We start from the raw sequence: 26,965 nt of genomic DNA on the forward strand, positions 1-26,965 counted from the left end.
ACCACCTAACTGAGCTTGCAAAGAACCAAATCACATAACAACGAATAAGTACGCTTTGTAATATCTGTTTGTTTTTAAATCTTTTACAGAAAAAAATAAACCTGTATTCGTAAAATACTAAGTGATTTAGCACACAGGCATTTCCTGTTATTGAGTATGGCTACAAGAAAATTCCAGAACAGAGTGAAGTTTTCAGTCATGGAGATAGTTCTGAAACTAGCACAGTTCAGACTCTCCAACCTGCCTTGCTGGTTATTAATGTGGCCATGGGGAGCGCTTGCCAGGTCTGGCAGGGCCGCTCCCCAGTGTCCACAATCAGCCGGCCCTTCTTGCCAGCCGCCTCTCTGCTTGCCCTTTTCCTTGGTGCCAAAAGTCTCCTGACAAGGGTAACACTGAGTTCTGCGTTTCAAAAGCCTGTTCATGAAGTTCCGGCTAGTGCCAAGTCTTCCACGAAGACAGCATGCCACGAGTCCCACTTTTCTGAGGAGTTTCACAAAGGCTAGCACAATGGGGAAGCAGGCATTGGGAACCCATTGGCAGACTGCCCCGCGTGGAGTGGCAGGGGCTGTTTCTCAAGGTGACACTCTCCATCCTCACACATCTCCATCTGTATCATGCCGTGGGGGCGGGGGGAGGGGGGATGAATTGAGAAAGCTGGGGTTCACTTTAACCAAAGTCTGCTCTTGTGTCGTGTTTTGGAAATTGGTCATTGCTTTGATGGTGTCTGAAGGTTTTCATGTAAAACATGAATTTGAGGGAAGGCTTTTGAGTGCTATAGAAAATACCTGAGTTTAAAAAGAAAACAGGTTGTTTTGCCTCACTGTTTCAGAGGCTCCAGTCCATGATGGTTGCTGCTGTTGGGACTGTGGTAAGGCAAAGAATTGTATAAAAGAGGCAGCCAGAAAGCAAAACATTTTTTAAAGCGAGAGGGACCAACGTTCTCCAATATCCCTGGCCAAAATCTTGAAGCCAACGACCCATCTTCCTACCCCAAGGCCATACCTCCCAAAGCTTCAGTCTCCCCCAAAGAGAACCATGGCCTAGAGACCAAGACCATGGGCTGGAAAGCAGGAGATCTTGAATGTTCCAGCGATAACAAAGACCATATGCACCGACTGTGCTCAAGGTGGGTGTCAAGTAAGAACCTGCCCAAGGTTATTGCTCCCAGTTCAAAACTCCAAAGAAAGCATGACAGATGAGTTTTTTTTTGTTTTTGTTCCAATTTTTCTGTATTGGAGAAGTCTTTTTTTAATCAAATAGGTAGTTATCACTAACATTATAGTAAAAAGACAAAATAGTTCTATTTTTTAATTGATGCATTTCTTTACATTGTACTCCAAATGGCAGAATCTAACTCAATCAGAAAAGTCAAGTGTAATGCTGTGATTTTCAGCTCCTCTACAGGCAGACAGGAGTACATTACAACCCCCATCTTTTTATTTAAGAGGGGTCCTCACAAACTTTTTGTCCTGGCTGGTCTGAAACTATGATCTTCCTGACCTCGGCCTCCTGAGTCACTAGATTATAGACAAGAGCAACGGTGCCCAAACTTCATGTCTTTGCTTACTATAATGGAACAACGCAGGTAGGCTGCTTTATAGAGTTAGAGCTGATTTATAAATATATAAGTCAACATCGATGAGATCATATACAAAGGTACAGAAATGGATTAATCTATGCATCGTATATTCAGGGGAGAATTCAAATGGTGGAACGCCTTAGAAAAACTCACAGTCCAACAAAATGAATGGTGGAAGCTGACACTTGAGATGAGAGAGGGAGTCAAAGAGAGGGGGAGGTAGAAGAGTGAAGAGAGGAAGGGAGAAAATGCAGTCAAAATATTCAACATAGATCTAATAAACCAGGAGAATTGAGGGGAGGCATAGGGTTGGGAGGGATGGGGGAGAATGATGAAAGAAATAACGTTGATCAAGATCTATTGTACACAAAAACTGACATGCTGAAGGGCAACCCTTTTGTACAACTACTTAAAGATAATAATGATTTTTTAAAAAGAAAGGTAGATGTACAGAAACAGGAAGCAGATTAATGTTGCTTAATGGCAGGAACTGATGGAGGGATAAGATGGGTGATAGCTAAAGCTGTTCCTGTGAGTTAACAGGAATATTGAAAGGAAAAACAAAAGAAAAGGGTTTATTTTAAGATCTTAACCGTATTAACACCAAGATCTTAATAGAATGTGTATGCCCCTCAACTGTGGGCATTCCACCCTAAGGACCTAATCTAATCTCACCACTTTCCTAAGACTCTACCTCTAATCACCATAGTTGGATTAAGTTTCTACCCACCTACTATATTAACCTAAGAAAACTTGGTGGCTGAAACACCTGCATGCAAAAGGGGAGACAAGCTCTATTCAAATCACAGCAGAACAGCCTGACCTTGCCTGCCAAACAACCCCTGTAGGGAGCACAGTCGGACAGAATAGTTCCCTGTGTGGAGTCCACTAGGAAGGGATTAGAGAAAGTGGAGAGAGAGAGATGAAAGGTCAAGAAAACCAGAAAACCTGCATCATCTCTAGTAAGAAAGACATGAGCAGATAATCAGGAGCTTGGATTGTACATACTAGTTGAATACAATGATTACTAAAAGGTGAGGGTTTTTTTTTTCAGCTTTATGGTTAAGTACTTGTTTAGCGTTTACAAAAGTTGAGTAGTGGTTCTTTTTTTAGGTGGGCCTCACCCAGATGATACTGAGTGAAGGGTGGCAGGTAGAGTGGATTATATCACAAAGATACAACTCTAAATTCGGTGTTTCAGAATGAGGAACAGAGCTGTGCTTGGGCGGTTCTCTGCCTCTCCACCGAGAATTCTAGAACTCTCCAGAAAGGTCAAGAGCTTCCCTGCCATTTGTGGTCTCAGGCATCATAATCAGGGAACTTTTGTCCCTGACCACCTATACTTACTGCGGGTTAGACAAGGAATAAAGAGAACCAAAGTGTCTATGATTAGCTTTGACTTTGTTTTTCTCTGTTAGGTCGAATGTCTGCCCATATATGGTTATGGGGTGTGTCTTTTTCTGGTTATAGAAGTAATTGATTCTCATTGCAGAAAATTGGGGAAATACACCAAACTCAAAATAGAATTACTGACAAGCACGGTATCCAGCCTTTTGATTTATTTCCTTTAAGTCATTTTCAGTATATGTGTACCATGAAAACAAAAACACACATCCATGATACAATTCATTAAATGTGTAATATATTCCAAACAATTGGATCACATGGTAAGCAGTTCCACATCTTACTGTACCTATCATTGACATTTTCCTGTGGTTAAATGTTCTCTGGAAACACCTTGTTAACAGTGAGACTTCTTCCTTTCGATGACTCTAATAAGAGTTTTGAGAACTGTTATCAGTTCACAAAACAACTCACCAAGGCAGGAGATGAAGCAGTTCCTATACTCTGATTCTCACTGTGGTTCACCCTCGGCAAGACCTGACTCATGTCACAACCTGATTCCTAACTTTAATTCCAGTGCAGCAGATTCATTCTAAGCAGGACTAGATTAATAATGTCTTGTTTCCAGAATCCTGAGGATGAAGGCCATTGGAATTCCATCTCAGGATCCCATCCTCCCAGAAGGCAACGTTTTTAGACAATTGAATCGCTCAGCTCACGTAGAAGAGGGCTATGGGTTTCCCAAGAGAAGGTGTGGGGCTGTTGGCTGTTAGAGCAGCAGGGTGGAGCTTCTAGTTACATTTGAGCCACTGAAGCCAGCGCCACCAAGAGAGGCATGATGAGGCTGGCACTCTGCTTTGTATAAAGGAAAGAGGTCTCCCTTTGGGTAGACGCCGCTGCCCTAAAAGTGAAAAGAAAGAAAATAGAGAAATGTCAGTATTGGTGCATGATGTCTACTTTCCAAAAATATACATGCATACCACCAAAAATTGTACATCTGCAGGAAGCTATACTGCAGAAAGGAAAAGTTGCTTAGTCTCTCCACTCCCTCTACCCAACGAGAATTACAGTTGCCAATGCGAGCTATCAATTCAAGAAAGCAAAACATACCCACGCACATACTCAGACACGCACAGACACACACACACGTTTCACGTGCACACATGGAATGAATGTGACTAGCACTGTATCTTAAACACACTTTCATACTGGAACACAGGGAGTTCATCCTTACGTCCTTGTGCACCAAGTCTTATCGTATGAATGTTCCATAGTCCATTCATCCTTCCTTTCCACCCCCCCCCTCTCTCTTTTGCCAATCCTGGGGCTTGAACTCAAGGCCTGGCTGCTGTCCTTGAGCTTCTTTTACTCAAGGCTAGTGCTTTACCTCTTGAGCCACAGCACCGCTTCCAGCTTTTTCTGAGTAGTTTATTGGAGTTGAGTCTCATGGACTTTCCTGTGCAGGCTACCTTTGAACCTTGATCCTCAGATATCAGCCTCCTGGGTAGCTAGGATTAGAGGCATGAACCACCAGTGCATGGCTCAAGTTCCTTCTTTTTTTTTTTTTTTGGCCAGTCCTGGGCCTTGGACTCCGGGCCTGAGCACTGTCCCTGGCTTCTTCCCGCTCAAGGCTAGCACTCCGCCACTTGAGCCACAGCACCGCTTCTGGCCATTTTCTGTATATGTGGTGCTGGGGAATCGAACCTAGGGCCTCGTGTATCCGAGGCAGGCACTCTTGCCACTAGGCTATATCCCCAGCCCTCAAGTTCCTTCTTGATGGCCATGATATAACCAGAATATAACTGCTGAAGAAAATGCTTTCTGGACGTAAAGTTGCTGAGAAAGGGTTATGAAACCATCTTTGGTTTCATCACTGGTTTAGCAATAAAGCCCATTGCTCTAGACTAGTGGTTTGGACATTAAAGTACCTGACTCAGGATCAGGTAATCCCAATTACAGGAGAGTCAGAGGCAAGAGGAGCATGAGTTCAAGTTCAGCCTGTGCAACGTTAGTAAGCCCCATCTCACAAACAAAATAAAACAAAGGATGGAGGCAGCATAGCGCACGTGGTGGAGAGATTGCCTCCTTAGGGTGAGACTCTGGGTTCAGTTTCCAATAGTGTTTTACAAAAAACAAAACAAACAAAAAAAGTTCTGAGAACCCGCGTGCACTGCCCTTTCTTTCTTAGGCAAAGGGCTCCCCCTGCTGGACACTGTCTACCATTGCACTTCTGATTCACTTCTAATTCAATTCACGCCCCCAAATTCTAAATGATTCCAGATTTAAAATCCTGTAATACTCCCAAGCAAGAGCAGGCAGATAGAGACACCAAGGTGGCCTTGACAAGAGACAGAGGACCAAGACAAGAGTTCCGGTGTTTGTCCTTGACTCTCACTGACACACAAAATTCTTACAGTAGTAATATGAGTATGTCTGTTTCCTCGTAACATCACTGAACCTGTATTACCCGCCTAGTGAAAGTTTGGTCAATATTATAAACTATATGTTGGATTCACTTAGATTGCTTGATAGGACTCGCAGGACTATTCTACTGTTGTTTTTGATGGCTAGTTCCTATTCCCTTTATTATGTAGGCCTTCATTGCCAGTGGATGCTACTATCCAGCCTCCAATCACTCAGTATTGGAAAAAAATGATTGGTAAACATCATTAATCATTTAAGATAGAGCCATATACTCAGTCATTTCTTTCGAATAGGATGCCCAAAGTACCCTAAGTCTAACCTACGTCAGAGATTATGAATGTTGTCCTAATTCTGATGACATACCATCCAATTGGATTCCCAAAGCATTTTCACACATCACACCTTGAATAAGTTCTTTAAAAACGCCTTTCTGGGGGGCTGGGTATATGGCCTAGTGGCAAGACAGCTTGCCTCGTATACATGAGGCCCTGGGTTCGATTCCCCAGCACCACATATACAGAAAACGGCCAGAAGTGGCGCTGTGGCTCAAGTGGCAGAGTGCTAGCCTTGAGCAAAAAGAAGCCAGGGACAGTGCTCAGGCCCCGAGTCCAAGGCCCAGGACTGGCCAAAAAAAAAAAAAAAAAAAAAGCCTTTCTGCTATCTTTTTCTGAAGGTACCTCAAAGAATGTGAGGTAGGGATTGTAGGCTTTTGAGTTTATATGTCACTAAATAACTTAGTGTGTTTGCTACATGTGGTTTCTCTACTGTAAATTCTCCACCAGTATTGACTGCTGGAAGTAGAGAAAGTTTGGCAAAAAGATAAAGAGGGTGTTCCCCCCGCCTCACTTTCAAAGAAAATGGACAAAACTGTCAGCAACAGACTTGGTGGCAATCATTGAAGAAAAAGTCCAAAATGAAGGGGAAAGGACCGGGCAAGGACCTCAGCTTCCTTTGTCTGCTGCTGTAGGAACTCCACCCTCCATGATGTGTTGTGGGGATCTGGGAAGAAACCTTCGCACTGAGGCAGACACGAGGAGACTTCGGCTTCTCTCTAGTCCTTAATCTCTCTGAACCTCTGAATCACTGGCGAGGTATCAAGTTGTCTGCTTTCCAGGAATGTGGTTGGAATGCAAGGAGACGATGACTTCAGAGTGCTGGCTGGAAGCCTGTCTAGTGCAAAGCGTTCAGAAGCACCTGCCAACCGAAATCCCTGCCTGCCCGGCAGGAGGACGCGAAGCACAGAAGCTGCCGCCATGGCCTTGTCTGCCTAGTCCAAGAATGGGAGCATAGGGATGGTGGTTCTACACAAAGGAGGCTCACGGGATCTGTGTCTGTGTCATGTTCAGGGGACAGGAGTAAAACTCACTGAGTGGTGCTGTCACATGAAGGCCACTGACCAACCCAGACCTGGGACTTCCTAGGGTCACTTCAGGGTCCATCCTGTTAAATCTGGAACATGCCTTATTGCCCTTTTCGTCACCTAACTGAGCTGAAGATCTGCAGATTGCTCCTCTTCCTACTCATCCAAATGTAGAATTTGCCTGCAGAATTATTCCGAAGCCTCTGGCGAAGCTTTGTCATTCCTTTCAGCTGCCTAGCCCCTTTTAACGTGTTTAGTCCAAATCTATACCTTCCTGGTGTAGAATTCAATCCTATGTCCATCCATCCATTCATCCATTCACCCATGTATTTATTCACTCACTCACTCCCAAGTGTCCAGCAGGCTGAAAGTGCTATTCTACAACCTTGGGATTCATTTATCCATGAACAAAAAAGGTCCAAGATCCTGCCCTCCTGCAAGCTTATGCTTTGACCAATGAGAGACAAAACAGCACAGAAATGTCCTAAGTGGAAAGATGATGAACTATATGAAATGGAAAAGTAGAGCGGCTGGGGTTTTGTGGAGCCAGAATTGTAAGATAGTGGCTGTAATGTTCTCTGTCAGTCCTGGAATTTGAACGCAGGGTCTTTGTGCTTTCTAGGCAGGCACATTGCCCCTTGAACCAGGCCTCCAGTTTTTGCTTTTATTCACTTCTCCCTTTCCCTGCTTCCTCCCCTTTCTGGCCTGAACAAGGTCTCATTTTTTCCTGGTCCAGCCTGGACCACAATTCTCTTCTTTGTGCTTCCTGGGTAGCTAGAACGACATAGGAGTGTCACCACACCTAGCTATCGTTCCATTGACTGAGATGAGGCTCAGCCATTTTGACTGGGCTGGACACAAAGTGTCATAGCCCTAGATACTCAGCCTCCCCAGTATCTAGGGTAACAGGCATGAGTCACCACATGCAGGTGTCATTTTGAATACAGAGGGCCAAGGTAGCCTCTTGGAAGCTCTGAAGATAAGAAAACTGACAGGCTCAGGTCATCTGACCCCAAGTACAGCCCTCTTACCTCTGCCGAAGGATGAGTGAGTACATACCCACAGCTATGTGGGGAAGAAAAGCCCGTGTGCTCTTTAGGGAAGTGGATCAAAACTAGCCAGAGATGGAAGGTTCTAGGTGATGTGTGTGGAAAGAATATGAAAAGGCAAGAAAGCCAGGTGAGAAGTCTGGATCTAAGTTTTTTGAACAGTAGGTATGTGAAGATGGATTTCATTTTAAGGTGCGTGTTTGTGTAGTGTCTAGGTTGTTTCCATGTCTGTTGTGGATAGTGCTGCAATAATCAGATACATAGAGAGTTAAACTGTGATTGCCACGGCAGGGGTTGGGAGAGGAACTGGGCAGGTGCTGCCCAGGGATATTAAGAAAGCTGGTGTATAGAAGATACAAGTATAGAGGTCTAATGAGCGATGTAAGGATTAGAGTCAGTAAAACTGTTGGTACTTAAGATTTTTGTTAAGTGGGTTTCCGCTATACTCTTGTCACAAAATATACCTTTGTGAAATGATAGATGTTAGCCCGTTTCACTAACATAGACATGTTAGTATCTACATGTGTCTTATAGCGTTTAGTGTCCACCTGTGTTTATTTATTTATTTTGGTGCCAGTATTGGAGCTTGAACTTGAGACCTTGCCTTCCCCCTTGCCTTTTTCACTCAAGGTTGGCACTCTACCACTTGAGCCACACTTCCACTTCCAGATTTTTGGTAGTCAATTGGAGATAAGAGTGTCACAAACTTTCCTGTTTGCGGTGGCTTCAAACCTTGATCCTCAATTGTCAGCCTCCTGAGTAGCTAGGATCATAGGTGTGAGCCACCAGTGCCCAAGTAATGAAAATTATTTTAACAAACATATAGAAATAGCTTGAGGACATGTTGTTAAGTTAAAACAACACAAGAGAAATCCTATGTAGATTACTATTTAATTAATTAATTTTTTGTGGGTCGTGGGGCTTGAACTCTGGGCCTGGGCGCTGTCCCTGAGCTCTTGCTCAAGGCTAGTGCTCTGCCACTTTGAGCCAGTGTCACTTCCCATTTTCTAGTGGTTAGAGATAAATGCCTCATGGCTTTTGACCCTGGTTCCTCAGTTCTCATTCTCCTGAGTAGCTAGGATTATAGGTGTGAGCCACCAGTGCCCTGTGGTATAGGACTCTTTGTTATAAGCAGCATAGGGGAATAATGTGTGTGATCATGCACCTGTGGTTGTATACTTCCAGACACACACGCTCTGGCAGAATACACGAGACACTAGAAACCTCGGGGTAGGGGAATAGAGTGACTCAAGAAAAGAGGAAGAAAGACTATGGCCACCCTTGACTCATAATTTCGAATTTTGTCTCACTACATATATAGGTGGATATATATGACTATATATAAGCTCTTATGTATAAAAGTTATATATGAGCACATATATATATAAACTTTTCAAAAAGTATAATAGAAATTCAAAATTGGATTTGGAAATACATGTTAAGAAGTCCTCCTCTGCCTTCCTCCTGGGATTTCCATGGAAACGAGTACCACAGAAGCAGATGGTGGCATTGAGCTGCCTCTGCTTCCAGACCTGGGGAGGGGGATGTAGCTCACACATAGCCCCACACCGGCACCAACCCAGAGCTCAAGATTGCAAGGGGGCAGGGCAGAAGAAGTCACCTTACTCTGCAGCTAGTATTTAGTGTTGCTATTAAATCATATTGCAATCCACCAGCAGTCTATCATTTGAAGGACCTTGGGAAAGAACGGGGATTTGAATTAAGACATTTACTTACGAATTTAAGGCACAATCAGGGTGAGTACTGTGATCCACACACTTTAAGAGCTTCACTGGTCTACAGAAAAAAAATAATATCAAGGTGTTATTTAAATAGCATCTATCCTATCAAACATGTATGATGTGTCTGAAAAGTCATAGAAATAGGAAGTGTCTATCCTAACACACAAACTATTCATTTAAAAATGTGAGTTACCAAAAAAAATGAATAAAGAAAACAAAAACTTTAGCTTCCATTTATTGGACATTTTTTATGTACTAAGAAACTTGATTGAGTATTTTACACAATCAGATCCTTTAATCTTACATCAACCAAACAGAACTGATACTTGTTTCATCTCTAATTTATGATACAGAATTCTGGCACAAGGAACCTTTCCAAGATCTCACAGCAGTCAGTTGGGAGGCTGAACTTGAACCTTGAAGGCGGACTCAGACCCTGAGCCTCTTCTGTATGCACTTACAACTTTGCTTGGAAAAGCTTTTTGATAAAGCCTTCGAACCAGAGGCTAGACTTTAAATACACAGTGCTCAGTGCTCAAGATCCAGCGAAGAAGGCTCAACTATTCTGATCAAGGGGAAAGATTGGAAGTTCCAAGACAGCCAGGAACGAAGGAACAGCAGCAATGGAGACAGGAACAGGTGATGATAGTACACAGGACTTGAAACAAGAGCAAGCCAGACAGGATCTCTGTGGCAGAATGGCTGGCCAGGACTTGGATGAACGGAAGGAAATCCCATTCCCCAGCGGCCTGCTGTGTGGTCATTCCTTGGGCTCACCTACTCTATTGCATACATGCTGTTGCCAGGGAGTTCTGAGACAGGAGATCTCTCGCCTTTGAGCTCAAGCATTCTTCCTGCCTCAGCCTCACGAGTAGAAAGACTACAGGTGTCCTCTATAGATACATGTTTATGGGTGTACTTATTATTTTATGTCCCCTAAAAGGCTAAGTTTCACTGAGTCAGGTTCAATACAGCATTAGCAGAAAACAACCAAGAGGGAAGGGTGACTGTGAACAGGCCCCACCGAAGTTTGCTACTCCTGGAGAAAGCTTTCTGATACGAGGGTTAAGCAGGGAATCGGGAAACCGAATGGCTGGGAGTGATGGCTGGTGTTCAAGGAATGACTGATGGCTCACAGCAGGGGCTTACTGAACTATACCCACGGAAAATGGGTCTGATTCTGACCACCCACGGCCAAGAACAGCTCTACCTGACTTATGGCAGGAGCTGAGGATGAATAACTCAGTTGCCAGAAGTTGATGATGCACTAAACCAGCTTTCCTAGACAGATGACAATTTCCTCAGGCCCCAGTAAAAGCTGTCTGGAGGGTGCACTTCAGCTTTACTTTCACTTGCGTTTGTTTTTAATAAATCTGCTCTGGCTTAAGTCTCTTCTGTGTCTGTCCTTGAAGTCTTTCTCCAATGAGACTAAGAACTTTCTTGTCTGTAGATCCAGTGACTACTTTCCTGTACCATCTCAATTAATACAGTAGAGAAGGCCAATGCCGCGTGAGTTTTGAGGAACAAGAGATTCTTGTTTAGATCTGGTTGGAGTTTGGTTTTTTTTGGCCAGTCCTGGGGCTTGGACTCAGGGCTTGAGCACTGTCCCTGGCTTCTTTTTGCTCAAGGCTAGCACTCTGCCACTTGAGCCACAGCGCCACTTCTGGCCATTTTCTGTATATGTGGTGCTGGGGAATCGAACCCAGGGCCTCATGTATATGAAGCAGGCACTCTTGCCACTAGGCCATATCCCCAGCCCTGGAGTTTGGTTTGTTAATCGTTAGCCCTTTGCCTTTTCTAAAATCCTCTCTGTTTCCCAGAAGCAATTAAAAAATAATAATAGAAGAAGAAGAGCAACAACAACAACAAAAAATACAACCAAACGTCTTAACTCAGTCTGTGGGTCAGGAACCAAACATACTGGATGGTAAAAGCAAAAAATACACTGGGAAATGATATATTACACAGAAGTATATATACATATATTATGTTATATATACATATATATGTTGGAGCTTGGTACAAGGAAGGAAAGAGCTTGCTTCAAGACCACACAAAGCTCTGCCCTGAGTGTCCTCTTTGATAGTTGAGTTTTTTGATTCAGCTATCAAAAGGGAATCTCTAAAACAAGCTTAAAGATAGACAAATTGAACCCATGACATCCTAAGACTTTAGAGAGTTGTTACTACAGGGGCAGACCAATGTTACTACAGGGAGGGGAGCAACGCCGAGGCCTAGAGAGACCCTGGTTAAGTTCTGCTTTATCTGAGAGCTCCTGCTTCTTGGATGTGTAAATATTCATCCAGCTACATACTGGAGTTTGTGCGTCCTTTTCCTATACATAAGTTAGACTTATAGAAAATGGGATTTGCTTTGATTTGGTTTAAAATGTGGTCATAAATAACCTACCCTTTGAGCTTTTTGTAGGTTTAGCAATAATACATGGGCAAAGTAGCACACACAACAGCACTGCTATGGGGGCCCATTCTCTTGGGGAAACACGAAGGGATCCCAGTTTCTGGGGACTTGGCTTGGATGGTAGAGTTCTGTAGTCCATGGAGCTTTACTGAGGGCAGGGGGCAACAGAATGATATTGGGTGTTGGCAAGAAGACTAGTCACTGCCACTCTGACCCATCTGTAAGTGTCTAGGAAAGCCCATGCAATGTCAGACTCCAGCCTCTGAAAAGGCATAGAGGAACAGGGCCAACTACATCAGGGCCAGAGTCAAGCCTTCCTCAGCTTCCCAGAAGCAGAACTGCCCTCGAATGGTAGATACCCAAGTAGGAGTATAAAAGGTATACTTGCCACCATGCACTCAATAAATGGCAGCCATTCCTATTGGCCCACTGGTTTATATGCAAGGTTAACCCAGCTGTAAAGACCTCAAGTGCCTGCCTCATCACCTTTCATGGATAAGATTCCTACAGAATCCAAAGGCAGAAGCCACAGCCCCGAGCTGCTGGTTGTACTCAGAGCAACGAGAAGAGGAAACTGGGTGTAGGCAAAATTAGAAAGTTCAGAAAACGTCCTTTCACTGTCATTATAATGGGGTTGGGGGATGGGGGGTGACCCAGGCTATACCCTGAGATAATCTTCCGGATGTCCAGAAAAAATTCAGAAACCACAATCCTGTGGCCTTTAGAGCTGATACTAACAAAACCCTTTGGAGCCCCTATAAAGTCCCCATTGGGCCTTTGACTCTGCACTGGTCATACATAGCGCCACCTACAGGGGATCGTTAAGACAGCTGTACTTGAACCCCATGGCCTTCAGCCGGTCTTCCAGGATTTTCACGCTGCCCTCTCCACAGGATTCCCTAAAACAGGAAACAAACAAACATGTATTTTAATAGATATATTATATATAAATCAACAAAAGGAAGAGAAGTGGATAAGGAGAAGGAGGAGGAGGTGGTGAGGAGTTAAAGGAGGAGGATGTTGTTCTAAGTGAACTAAATTTCCCTTGACTGTGTACTCCTGGATATTCTTCTCTCAAAGGGAATATGGCAGAGTCCCTGGCCCAAAAAGTGCTGCAGATGCCTGGGGGGATTGCTGAGACCCGACCCTGGGTCTGGAGCTGCGAGAGGCAGGGTTGGTCTACACTCACAATGTGCAGTTAACAGCCTCCCCTGGGGTCACACCGCAGTGTGCAAACAGTGACACTCTCGGCCCAAGGTGTATTCGCTTCAAGTTTTAATAACAAAAAGGCACATAGGAATTTTGAACTCAGGGCTGGGTGTTGTCCCTGAGCTTCTTTGGCTAAAGATGAGCAGTCTACCACTTGAGCCACAGCACTGCTTCTGGCCTTTTCTGAGTAGTGTATTGGAGATAAGTCTCATGGACTGGTCTTGCCCCGGCTGGCTTCGAACCTAAATCCTCAGATCTCAGCCTCCTAGGGGAGCTAGGATTACAGGCATGAACCACCAATGCCCAGCTCTAACAGGCTTTTTTTTGTGTTGTTTTTGATGGTGGCAATGGTATTTTTGCTTCGTTTTTATCTTGTGGAAGGGGGAGGACACATAAAGGGAAGGAGGAAGGGTGAATAAATACAGTCATAAAATTATATACTTCCTTAAATGTTAGGACGTGCAAATAAACTGAAGGAAAAATAACCCCATATTTCACATCCCTAGAGACACCTGCTGTTGACATTTTCATAGATAGTTTCACACATCTGTGTTCACCATGGTCGACCTCAGCCCAAAAACACCAAGTGGAAAATTCCAGAAATAAAAACCTGTGTATTTAAGACTGTACAGCCTCTGAGCAGCAGGCTGAAGCTCTGACAAGCTCCCTGTCACACAGCAGGGAACCACCTGCTGGTCCACTGTGTCTGTGTACACTATCTGTCCATGCGTTCTGGAGTAGCCGTGCTTCTTACCAGATCAGCCTTCTTGAAATCACCTGTACTTGTTTTCAAGTAACTCTTATTTACTTAATCAGGGCTCCAAAGCACAAGACTAGCGGGGCTGGAGATTTAGATACGCCAGAGACGAGCTGTGAAGGGCTTCCTTAGGAAAGGAAAAAAGAAAAGCAGCAACAACAACGATCAGAAAGGAAACACAAGCAAACCTCCGTTGAAGCGGAGGTATAGCTCAAGTGGTAGAACACCAGCCTTGAGTGAAAAAGTCAAGCAAGGGTACTTGGGCTTGATTTTAAGCCCTAGTTCACACACACACACACACACACACACACACACACACACAGAATCATAGCTAAAGTTGCTAAAGTGATGGCAAATACTGGCATTCTTGGTGTCACACACAAGATGCTGTTTTCACAGACATGCAAAATCCAACTTAGGGAGTCATGGGGGCTTCTGACCAGATTTCAGGAGAAAATCTGTGAAGCCTAGCAATGTGTTGCAATACTGGATTCCCCTGTGGGAAGCCCTTAAGAAATTATACAAGGTTATGAAAGAGAAGCCTAAATTACAGTAACCATCAAAGGAAGTTGCAATGCCAGGAATGCAGAATGTCTGCCAACGAAGGCCACGGGCAATGAGTGGACCCAGGCCGAGACACAGGCCATGCGGGCAACAAATAGCAAAGCCACAGGAAGAGAAGGCTTTGCAATCTCACTGGATCGTAAGTCTTGATATAATGTGCTTCCCTTTCCACAAAAAAAAGACTCCTATAATGAAAGCTTGTTTCTCCAGCTCATACTATTTGAGGAGGAATTGGAAACTTTTTAAGAGTTGGGGCCTAGCTGAAGCAGTAGCCCCCAAGGGACTGGGGACATGTCCTGGGGCCCTATGTCTTTCCTAAGACCTGTCTCTGCATCATGTCAGCCATGAGATAAGTAGCCAGACCCACATGCCTCTGTTACCTTGCTGTTCTGCCTCACCACATGGTCAGTCAATACCGTCAAAGAGCCCTACGACAGAGAGCCTAAGGAAGCCTTTCCCCCTTAGGATGTTTCTCTTAGGTATTTCGTCATGGTCACTGGAAGTCTGCCTAACAGTGCTATGTATAACATAGGTATGCTAGTATAGGAAAACACCCAGTTCATGCAGAAGGGCTTACTAGTGTTTACAACTACTAAGGGTAGCAGCCTCCAGATACAAGAGGACTTTTCTATACTGTTCTAGGGTTTTAGAATATATCTATTCCTGTAAGTCATTCCAAACATATTAATGGCTTTCTGCTTTAGCCCATATCTGTCTAAAACCTGTGTATATATATGTCTCTCCTGAAGACATATATATATATATATGTATATGTCTTCCTTATATAAACAGACCATACATAATGCATACCAATTCCCTCCTTTGAAGATTGATTCATATGTTTCAAAGCCATGGAAAGAAGGAAGGAAGGAAGGAAGGAAGGAAGGAAGGAAGGAAGGGGGAGGGAGGGAGAGAGGTAAGGGGGCAGGAGGGAGGGAAACAAGGGAAGAATGAAGGGAGGGAGGGAGGGAGGAAGGAAGGAAGGAAGGAAGGAAGGAAGGAAGGAAGGAAGGAAGGAAGGAAGGAAGGGGGAGGGAGGGAGAGAGGGAGAGAGGTAAGGGGGAGGGAGGGAGGGAAACAAGGGAGGAAGGAAGGAAGGAAGGAAGGAAGGAAGGAAGGAAGGAAGGTAAGAAAGAAGGAAGGAAGGAAGGAAGGAAGGAAGGAAGGAAGGAAGGAAGGAAGGAAACGAAAAAGGTTTTTTGACACCAAGGTTTTTATATCTCTTCATATGCACTGCCACACTTGACCCTGGTGGAAGAGGAGAGAGGCTCTTTTTCACACTCTCAGCCATATTGATTCCTGCCTTTCTGATAGACAGATTTAAGTAAGGTGGCTTTGTAGACTGGAAGACATAGCACTATCATACATGGCTAAAGGGCAGAGTCCTACCCCAGGTTATGAGGAATGGAAAGATAAACAGCCTCCTCGCCAAAGTGATAGGCAACATAGAAGGAGGGAATGAGCAACTTAAGAAAGTGTCCCCAGAAACGTTACAGGAATGAAGAGGACACGGTGCTGAGGACCATTTTTTTAGAACGTTCCTAAGACCTAAGACAACGTTCTTCTCTGGGAAGGCTTACTGCTTAAGATTTTTTTCCCCACCGTTTTGACACAGATGCTGCTGGACACAGAAAAGAGCCCAGAGTAGGTTGTTTATAGTCTCTTTAGTAAAGACTGCTAACGTCATGCTACACACAACCAACTATTAACTATGCTATCTTCTATTCTCTGTCAAAGAGGCATCTAGTTAGTTCACAGAGTTACATTTTATGAGAAGAGCAGCCATACTATATTTTACAATAAAAAAAAAACTGTAACACAAGCTGGGCACCGTGGCTCATGCCTGTAACCTAAACTACTCAGAAGGCTGACATCTGAGGACTGCAGATCAAAGCCAGCTTGGGCAGGAAAACACCATGAGACTGTGTTTTTTAAGGTGCTAGTTCTAGGGCTTGAACTCAAGTCCATGGGCTTTTCCTGATCAAGGCTAGCACTCTACCACTTGAGCCACAGCTCCACTACTGGCTTTTCTTTTTGGTGATTAATTGGTGATAAGAGTCTCATGGACTTTCCTGCCTGGGTTAGATTTGAGTTGTACTCCTGGGATCTCAGCCTCCTGAGTAGCCAGGATTTATAGGCATAAGCCACCAGCACCCATTCTATGAGGTTCTTATCTTTAAAAAAAAAAAAAAGAAAGAAAGAAAAAAGAAAAGCCAGAAGTGGCATTGTGGCTCCAGTAGAAGAGTACTAACTTTGAGCATGAAAGCTCAGGGACAGCACCCAGTCCCTGAGTTCAAGCCCCTGGACTGGTACAAAAAATATTAACTATAAATATTACTAACTATATTAAAACATTATTAACTATAATCCTCAAATGTGCTCTCTAAAATCTGGACAGTCCAAGATACTACTTTCTTAGCTCATGACCTAAAACCAATTCTAACTTGTGGCTCACATGTGACAGTGAGGTACCCATTTGGAACCTCTTCTTTATCAGAAATGATGAACTGAGACAGTGATGAACTGCATATTTTTAACCTTGGTAGCAGGGCTAGGCATATGTCCTAGTGGTAGAGTGCTTGTCTTACATACATGAAGCCCTGGGTTCAATTCCCCAGTACCACATATATAGAAAAGGCAAGAAGTGGCGCTGTGGCTCAAGTGGTAGAGTGCTAGCCTTGAGCAAAAAGAAGCCAGGGACAGTGCTCAGGTTCTGAGTTCAAGTCCCAGGACTGGCAATATAATAATAATAATCATCATCATCATCTCGGTAGCTTCAAAGGACATACTTTTCTATTATCAATAAATTAAAATAATAAGCAAAGATAACTTCTAGATAAGTAATTGCTCACAAATATGTAACAAGGAGGACTTGTCTTCTGGGAAGGGAAACAGAGATGTTGGTATAACTTATGTAATTAGTGGTTTGCCAGTTTTCTGCAACTGCTCAAGAGACATAATGACACAACTTATGTAAGAAGTAGATTGCAATTTTACTGTAATCTGTTGCCCTAGAGACGGAATAATGACACCCAGTATGGAAAGTCCAGAGAGTGGAACAGAATTTGTGAAAATTCCTTTGGAACACATGTCCCAACACGTTCTACAATCCACATGTTCAACAGCACACCCTCAACTTGGTTTGGCAAAACCTTTCTCCGTGTAGCACCATGTTTTCAAGAACAAGGCCCCAGCATGCTACCCAAGTTCCACCATAGGTGCTTGGCTTGCAATAAGCTGTGAACCAAGTAGACTAACTTTTGTATCTTGAGTTTGTGCTAGAAGTGCCCTTCACTGGGGAGAAAGCACAAGCTCACACTTGCATTTGCACATAAACTCTAGTGGTCTCCTAGAAAACACGGATCTTAAAAGTTTCCTTGAGCACTAATCTCAAACCCTGCTGTGGAGGGTAACGGGTCCCTGAGAATAAAGTCTTCATCACACAGTCCCTGGGTTGATCATGAAAACCCTGAAGAGGGCTTTGGCGTTTGAAGAAACCAGAAAAGGAAACTAGCTCTCATGCTCGCAAATGTCCACAAAACTTAGCTATTCAAAGTTGCCCTGTCAGTCAGAAAGGAACCCCAAGTTCTGGAGCTGAGAAGTTGCCAAATACAAAAAGCTTTTCTGCCGGGGTTTAGGAATTACTCCTGATATTCCCAGAAAAATGTACCCTTTACAATCACAGTAGTACCAGAAAAGGCTGGAGTTTCCACAAAACATCATATGATAGCCCCGCCCCCAAAAGCATGTTTGCATAAGTACCCTCCTCAATAGTGCCACAACTTACACATATGGTCCTCCAATTTCATGCATGACCCAGACCTCAAATCGGGTGATTTTATCCTTCTGGAAGTATGGAATTTCATAGTCTGCAAAATACCTGAGAGACAGGGAAGAAATGCATATATATATATACATATACATATACATATATATATACACACACATTCTTTCCATAGTCAGAGCATCCCCAGCCTGGGAAGACATTTCTTTAAATCCTGAAATAATATGATATTTTTCCATCTTAGTTGTTAGTTCATACACTTTTATTTTCAGGTTACTTGTTCGTGCATTCAATCAGCTACAAATGGTTTAATTATGTAGACATAGCTTTAATCCCCAGATCATTTCATTTTCTCCATGTGTATTTACAAAAGCAAGCATTAGGTTGAGGATTAGCACTGTTCTCTTTTGCCTCCTTCAAAATAAGTAAGTAGATATTCTGGTACCACGGGTTGACTGTTGGCGCTGGAGTTCTTACCCTTTGGTGGGATAAGCTCCCAGCGGCTCAGAACCATTCAGCATGACATATATCACCCCGGAGCTATCCCTGGAATACTGCAAGAAGAAAAGGCTTTCAAAGTTTTCAATGTGAACAAGTATAGCATTTCACATAGGTAAAAGGGATACGAGATGATTTTATTTGGGGAAGCAAATTGCTTTCAAATGTTGGCAACTCAGGCAGAGGAATTTCATGTGTGGCACCCTATACTAGGAAGATAATATAAAACACACAGCATCCTATCAGAGGGAATAGACTAGGGTAAGCTACCAAAACGCAGAGCCTTCAAACCACAATGGCTTCAAACAATAAGACCAAGGTAATGCTCACGCTAATGTTTACCACGGGCCCCCGGGGCTTTTGCTGGTGATATGCTCTTACTTTGTGCCCCAAGCTGAAGTTTCCACATCTGCAAAATTGCAGGTGGTCAGGAAAGAAGAAAGGAAGGTGACAAATCATGGCCAGTTTTTAAAGGCCTTGCCACACAAGCCACACAACATCATTGTTATTATGTCATTGGTTGCTCTAAGTCATTGGAAATAACTTCCAGGGGCAGATAGTACAGACCTCAGGTGCAGAAAACAAGCCAGAAACATTTGCTAAACAGCACACAGGACCACCAAAAGCATTGTGCACAAGGGCATATGGTGTGATCATTTGTAATACAGGAATACCATAAACATACTTCTGTATTGTAACCTAGCTCCAGTGGACTCCTGCAGAGCCAAGGTAGAGAACAGGACCCCAAAAGACAGGGTACGCTGTGTTGGGGTAGGACAGAAGTACTCAGAGCTCCACAGGCTTCCTAGTCAATATAACCAACATTCAATAGTCAGCAGCGCTGTGCCAGGCACTGAGCTAAGGACTTAACTTTCCTCATTTCTTTTATGTGTGTGCGTGTGCGTGTGCAGGCCGGTGCGTGCACACACACACACGCACATGTGTTCTGGTCTTAAGGCTTAAACTTAGAGCCTGCATACTGTCGCTGAGCTTTTGTGCTCAAGGTTAGCACTCTACAACTTGAGCCATAGCTCCACTTCTGGCTTGTTGGTGATTAACTGGAGATAAGAGTCTCACAGATTTCCTGACCAAGCTGGGTTCAAACCTTGATCCTCAAATCTCCGCCTCCTGAGTACTTAGAATTACAGGCATGAGCCACCAGCACCTTGTGACCCTCTTCATTTCTAATCTTTATTCTAACCCTGGAGAAAGAAAACATAAGCTGTAGTCTTAAACAGACTATAGCTCTGGCATTGCATAGATACTGGCATTTTATCCACAATATTCTCTGAGGAGCAGATCTACAGTAAGAGGATAATTTCTGTGTTTCTAGCTTATGTGCATCTTTTCTCACCTCTTCTCCCCTTCTTATTTGTGCGTGGACATTTCTGACACCCCCATCTAGTTCTCCCGTGTCCTGTGGCCTTCCATGAAGTGAAGATTGTCCCCCCAGTTTTCAAAGCAACAAAAAGGTCAGATTGACTTGAAAGACTAAATAGAACCCTACTGTAATAAAACCGATAGTGAGTATGCAATACCCTAGCAATAGCTAACATTTGTTAAGTGCTTTTTCTGTACTAGGCAGTACAGTGAGAATTTTCTCTCCTTCGATCCTGGCAACATTACTGACCAGGACAAGCAGAAAGTGAGGCTCACAGACATGAGTAATGAATGACCTTGGGTCTCCGTTTGTGAACCTCTAAGTTCATGGGTTTCACAGACACCCACGTCATTAACACTACGGTTACCTGAATGGATGCTCTTTTCCAAAAGGAATCCACAGGATTGTTTTCACAGTCTTCTGACGTAGGGCACGATTGGTAATCAGGTTCTAAGAGAAAAACAGATGAACACATTTCACTTTAAAGACTGTCAAGAAAGCATTGGTTTGGACTATTTGCTAGCTCCACAGTTATCGTACATTCTGTACAATGTGCGCAGGTCATTTAGCCTCCGCAGGCCTCAGTTTCCCCATCTGGAAAATGAGGATAGTAAGGCAGAGTTGAGCTAGAGTGGGAGCTCAAGCGTTGCAGTTCCACCCTGAGACTCTGAAGCTAACTACTTACACACTCCAAAGCAGCTTCTTTCATCTTTCTGTGCCTTAGTTTCCTTATTTGTCAAAATAAGGATTATGGGAGGATCCCACCTGGTTGTTGTAGAACATAAAGACATATAAAGTACATATAAGGTACCTAAACAAGTGTCTGGGAAAAAGGTGAATGCACCGCCTTTATTGTTACTATCACCTCTACTGTTGCAGTCCTGCTGAGGATTTGGAGAGATCAAGTGAGATAAATGCATATGGAAGAATACAGCTGAGATGGTAAGTGCACAGTAAAAAGAAGCTATTTTTCTCATGCTGTGTGTAGGAGTCTTACCAGATGCATTCTCCCGTCCACACCAGCTCAAGAAATCCCCAACTCTGCCGTACAACACATCGCACAGGGGCATAAGGCGACGGGTGTTCTCCGAATAGCTCATGACAAGGAGGTGGTTATTTTCCCAGAACAGGGACTAAGGAAAAACAAACAAAAATGAATACATACGAGTACATTCCTCAGGCACCGTGTCGATGTGAGACAAGCAAACTCATCTCTTGGCTGCAGATTGACTGCCCTTTCCTTTCCTTTGACTTTTGCTCAAAGATGCTGCCATCTTTCCTCTTTTTATTCTGAGAATCTTCTGTATATGTTAACACAAGGTTTTCCAGGTAGTATAAAATGTATCAAGGCACCAGGGCTGGAATTGTGGCTCTACTGTGTGATGGTTGTGTGATCACAATGGAGGCATGTAATCTGTTTTCTCTTCAGCTTCAACACCTGAAAATTGAGACGGAATGTTCTTTTGTTTTTCCATAGCTGTGATTAAGTTGATAGGAAATCACAAAAAGACTTCTTAAGAGTGCAAAGTGCATTAAAATAAGATTACGCTTGTAGTATACCTTCTAATTCCTAGTACAAGTGATAGTTTAATATAATAGTAGGAATGATAATATTCCATGCTATTATCTTACCAGAATCTCAATAGTCTAGTCACTGTCTAGTCGGATAGGTCTCCAGAAACTGTTTTGCACTATTACATTATTTATTTATTTTGTCAGTCCTAGGGCTTGAACTCAGGGCCTGAGTGCTGTCCCTAAGCATTTGTTTTGTACTCAAAGCTAGTACTCTACCACTTTGAGCTAAAGCTCCATTTCTGGCTTTTTGATGGTTAATTGAAGATAAGAATCCTATGGACTTTCTTGTCCAGTCTGGTTTTGCATCACAATCCCCAGATCTGTCTCCTGAGTAGCTAGGATTATAGGCATGAGCCACCAGTACCCAGCTCACTATAATATTCTTAACCCTTAGCACAATGCCTGGCATACAGAAAATAGCCTGCTAAGTACCGAGTTCAGCACCTAATCCATCAAATCTTGAGAAAACAAAACTTACACTTCCTGTTTTTTCTCCAACAGGAAGGCAGCAACATATATTTAAAAAGATAACATAAAAGCAATATATACTTTAAAATCTTGCTCAGAGTCTATTACGTCTTTGACCCTCACCGTTTTATTTACTTTCCCTTACAAACAACACACCATGGAAAAATAAGCTACATCATGGAAAAATAACTACATCAGAGAAATAAAGAAGCTAACTAGCTTTAAATTCAAGGTACTATACTCAGCAAGACTTTTGTGTACACTTTCTTGTAGTTTTTCTTTTTATTCTTCACTGGAGATTGAGCACAGGACCTTATACTTCCTAGGCGGGCACTGGACCACTTGAGACGGGCTCCTAGTCCTTTGGCTTTTGTTCCCTCCCACCCCTCCTTCAAATAGGGTCTCTTGCTAATGTGGCTCAGCCTGACCTCAAATTATGGTCCTTCAACTTCTGACTCCTTTATTTTCATTTCACTCGATCTTAGAATGCAGATAAAACATAAAACATGCTTTCTTAAAGAAACTGAGAGTAAATAAACGTAATATTGAGATCCCTCCAAAAAAGCGAGTGCTCCTCTGGGGGTGGGGGGGGGTAACATTTAAGGGGCTTTGAATTACTCAAGATCCAGGCTTTAGAGCCAAGTGGAGCGGACATGACATTGGTCAGATGTGGAAGCCTGGTGTCAAAGGTCTGGCAATGTCCTGAGTTCATTGTAGTGATTCCTACAGTGGCCTGCTGATTCAGGTCACATCCAGGCAGCAGATCCAGGGGAATGCTGGGAACAAAACTGTCTCACCACCAGACAGTTCGGCACCACACAGTGAGTTTGCTGCTTGATGTCTCTGTGACACTGCAGGATGCTGAGGACAGCTGACTTCACGCTCCTCCCCGTTTCTTCCCCCTCCATAGAGGAAGAGTGAGGATTTATCTGAGCTGGCTTAGTCAGTTACCTTGTCGCTGGGAATGGAGTGCCAGGAGAGGTTAATAAAAAGGTCATAGTCTGAGGGAAGCACAGAGCAGGGATCTTTGTTCAGCACCACTTTAAAGGCTTCCCAGATGGCTGTGCAGTTCTTGGTCCTGTGCCAAAGGATATGTCAAAAGACAAAAGAACAAACCTTAGGATGTGTTATGACATATTTTCGTTACTATAGGATTGGGTGTACAAAAGGCTGGACATAGTAGCTGACATCTACAATCCTAGCTACTCAGGAAGTGGAGATTGGGAGGATCAAAGTTTAAAGCCAGCCTGGGTAAAACACTAGCAGGACACCATCTAAACCAGCACAGTGGCATGTGCCTGCTATCCAGCTACGCAGGAAGTATTAATAGAAAGGTCATGACCTTTCCAGGCCACTTGGGCATAAAGGCAAAATCCTACTTGAAAAAAATAAGCAAAGCAAAATGGCTAGAAGCCGGATTCCAGTGGTAGAGTATCTCTTGCAAGGGCAAGGTTTTGAGTTCAAACTCCAGTACCATCACACACACACACACACACACACACACACACACACACACACACACGGGGGGAGGGGGGGGCCGAGAACAAGCTGGGCTGCCAGAAGCAAGTGGTCACGCCTATAATCCTAGCTACTCAGGAGGCTGAGGCCTGAGGATCGTGGTTCAAAACTAGCTTGTGCAAGGAAAGTCCGTGAGATTCTTATCACCAATAAACTATTCAGAAAAAGCTGGAAGTGATGCTGTGGCTCAAGTGGTAGAGCGCTAGCCTTTAGTAAAAGAAGCTCAGGGACAGCGCTCAGGCTATGAGTTCCAACACCAGGAAAAGAAAGAAAACAAGCTGCAATGGCTCAAGAATGGATTTGGAAATACGATACAGGAAGTTGCCGTCAGAAAGTGCTGCACAGATTTCTCAGAAGGAAGTCATATAGCCTTGCCCCACACTGACAAGATAAGCAGAAAAGACAACAAGCTACAAAGCAACAGTGTTTAAGAAACCAGATAGCCTTTCGTATTGAGGCGCCTCTTGCGTTTCTCTGTGTCTCTTTCTCTCTCCATCCTCACCATCAACACCTGCATGCTAGGCAGGTGTTTTACCACTCAGTGAGCCCCCCTACCTTCTTGTTTAGGCATAGATTGGGGTCCATGATCCAGGTCTATGAGTGGCTTGAGACAAGATGAGACCTGGCCCAGCGGGCAAGACTTTCCAACTAGGACTGACAGCAGGTGCTGGGAAAAGCTTCTTGCATGATGAGGCCGAGGGTTTGCCCCCCTCCCCGGTGCCAGCCTTCACAGTTGGGGTCCATGCCCACTTTCAAAACCCACCTCCTACGCCTCCGCCAGCCTATGGCAATAGCCCAGCGCTCCTACCTGATTGTCTATTCTGACTCACTTACTTGAAATGCATCACAACACACATGTGCAGGAGGGTGTTAAGAAAAGAGGATGGAAATGGGTCCAGAGGAAGAAGAAACATCAGCTAAGAAACACAGTGTGGGCAGGAGAGATGGAAAGCTTCCCATCTTAGGGACAGAGGATCTGAGTTCCACCAGAGGAGGCCTGTGTGATGTGGACGATTCCAGCTACGGACCACACAGGCTCCAGCTATGAGTGTGTGTGTGCGGGCTGGCAGTCACAATTGCTTCTAAATGGACACACCCTACACACACACACACACACACACACACACACACACACACACACAGAGGAACTGCAGTGCCTCTGTACACTCCTCCCCCACCTGGAGATCCCTATCCCTCCCCCCTGCCACCGCCTGTCCCTTCAACTTTGTGTCCTGTGAGGGGCCCAGCCCCCTCCCCACTCCCTCCCCTCCTCACCGGGTCTCAGGGTTCAGCAGCTTGTAGTCAGCACAGCGGCCCAGGAAGATGCTCTGCAGGTGCGGGCTGGTGCCCTCCCCTCTCCACCGCCCCCCTAGGGCACCTGCGGAGCACAGGTGCCGCAGCTGGAGCAGCAGCAGCAGCCACCCGGGTGCCCATCTCCAGGCAGCCATGGAGGGGACTTTGGTTCCTCCAGCGTGGTGCCCTCCTGGACTCCTCCCACTTCCTCTCCTACCAGGAGACAGAGATGGGTCCAATGCCCGGGACAGAACCAGTGCCCGGGACAGAACCAGTGCCCTTGGCAGAGTCCTGAGTTGGGGTGGAGGGGTAAAGGGAGAGGCAAAGAACAAGCAAGGTGGAGGACAGCTGGGAGAATGTCAAAGAAGAAAGACTCACTTGACCCCCAGATCTGATCTCTCCCAAGGCCCAGGGAGGAGGGGGTTTTGATTTCAGGAAATGACCACAAAAACCAATTTACTGAGTTGGTACTACATGCCAATCATTCTGCAAGCCCAATGCTCATTTACATGTCCTCCTTGTGGTGCAGACGAGTAAACTCAAGGAAGTTAATTACTTTCTGAGGTTACCACCACTGCCTGGTAAATGTGGGAGTCCTAAAGACAGTTTTGAGAACTAGGGTTTAGAGTGCATCTTGGGGGACTCAATCCTTTCTGTTCTCTCAGCAAAGAGAAGTTCTGCTTCTGGCAGCACTGGGTCTCAACAGGGGAGTGGAGGGACGCTGCAGGATTGGAGTCTCTCTCTTCTGAACTCAAGCCCCACATTCCTCTGTCCGGCCTCTCCTTACATCTGAGTCCACATACCAGAGATTGGCTTTTTTTTTCCCCCAACCCTTTCATCAACTATCTTTTTCCTGGAATTTTGCTTCCACACTTCTAAATAATATGCTGGTGTGGTCTTTCTAGGTATTTTTGCTCTGGATAGTCTTAGTAGACAGCTTAATAAGAATTGATGTTGCCTGGGAATATGGCCTAGTGGCAAGAGTGCTTGCCTCGTATACATGAAGCCCAGGGTTCAATTCCCCAGCACCACATATATAAAAAATGGCCAGAAGTGGCGCTATGGCTCAAGTGGCAGAGTGCTAGCCTTGAGCAAAAAGAAGCCAGGGACAGTGCTCAGGCCCTGAGTCCAAGGCCCAGGACTGGCAAAAAAAAAAAAAAAAAGTCTCATGGACTCTCCTGTCCAGGCTGATTTCCAATCCTGATCCCTGGATCTCAGCCAGCCACCTGAGTAACAAAGATTACAAGTATGAGCCAGTGGCTCCTGTCATCTTCACTATTAACAATAAATAAATAAATAAATAAATAAATAAATAAATAAATAAATAAAAGAACTGATGTTAAAATTTTAGTTGTAACATATTGTTGTATTGCGGTAACACTGCACATCTTTTAGGAATACTAGAGGTATATACTTAAATATCTGCAGTTGAAATTGGGTCTAGAATTAAATTCAAAATAATACTGGAAAAGGGAAAGGAATTGAACAGATCTACCTACACTAAGAGTCATTCTGTTCATGCTTCTAAGATTCACTAGTGTTAAAATACCAATTCTCCTCTAATGGATATTTATATTCATGGTAATTCCAATAAATATTCAAGTTTCTAAATAACAGAAATAAAAAAAATTAAATTTTATACAAAAAAATCTCAGATTTTAGATTTTTTATTCTGGTGCCAAAATAAAGAACAAAGTTAGAGAACCTATACTATCTAATTATAAGACCTACTATAAAACTAGACAATAAAGCATGTTTTAGAATGTAGACATATAGATAAACTCAGTAGGAAAGTCAACAAATAGATCCACATATATGCTAATTTTCAATACAAATATAAAAGTTAATTCCCTGAGGACAAAGGATAATGTTTTCACTTCTGGTACGGGACGGCTAGCTAGACCGGAGGGGGAAACATACCATGTGTAATTCAGCAAAAATACATTGTAGACTCAACATAACATCTGAAAATAAACTTTTCTTTTTTTTCTCCCTGCAGTGC

General features: G+C 43.9%; 1 protein-coding gene across 1 annotated transcript; it reads right to left on the reverse strand.

Moving 5' to 3' along the window:
• Nucleotides 1-3,123: 3,123 nt before the first annotated feature.
• On the reverse strand, nt 3,124-25,121 carry Bst1 (bone marrow stromal cell antigen 1). The gene is made up of 9 exons (XM_048364087.1): nt 24,946-25,121; nt 23,104-23,230; nt 21,107-21,242; nt 20,477-20,559; nt 18,708-18,784; nt 18,234-18,326; nt 12,729-12,815; nt 9,494-9,553; nt 3,124-3,824 (listed from the first exon to the last, which is right to left on the reverse strand). Exons 1-9 carry the CDS (start codon nt 25,116-25,118, stop codon nt 3,719-3,721), a joined length of 942 nt encoding a protein of 313 aa, XP_048220044.1. The 5' UTR covers nt 25,119-25,121; the 3' UTR covers nt 3,124-3,718.
• Between the last annotated feature and the right edge of the window lie 1,844 nt (nt 25,122-26,965).

The sequence above is a fragment of the Perognathus longimembris genome, chromosome 16 (assembly GCF_023159225.1).
Source record: "Perognathus longimembris pacificus isolate PPM17 chromosome 16, ASM2315922v1, whole genome shotgun sequence".
NCBI classification, from domain to species: domain Eukaryota; kingdom Metazoa; phylum Chordata; class Mammalia; order Rodentia; family Heteromyidae; genus Perognathus; species Perognathus longimembris.

Coding starts and splice junctions, on each gene's coding strand:
- Bst1 (XM_048364087.1), bottom strand. CDS start 25,118: ATGGCTGCCTGGAGATGGGCACCCGGGTGGCTGCTGCTGCTGCTCCAG. Junction 21,243..23,103: donor ACTCCATTCCCAGCGACAAG/GTAACTGACTAA, acceptor GTTTTTCCTTAG/TCCCTGTTCTGGGAAAATAA. Junction 20,560..21,106: donor TGGACGGGAGAATGCATCTG/GTAAGACTCCTA, acceptor TTTTTCTCTTAG/AACCTGATTACCAATCGTGC.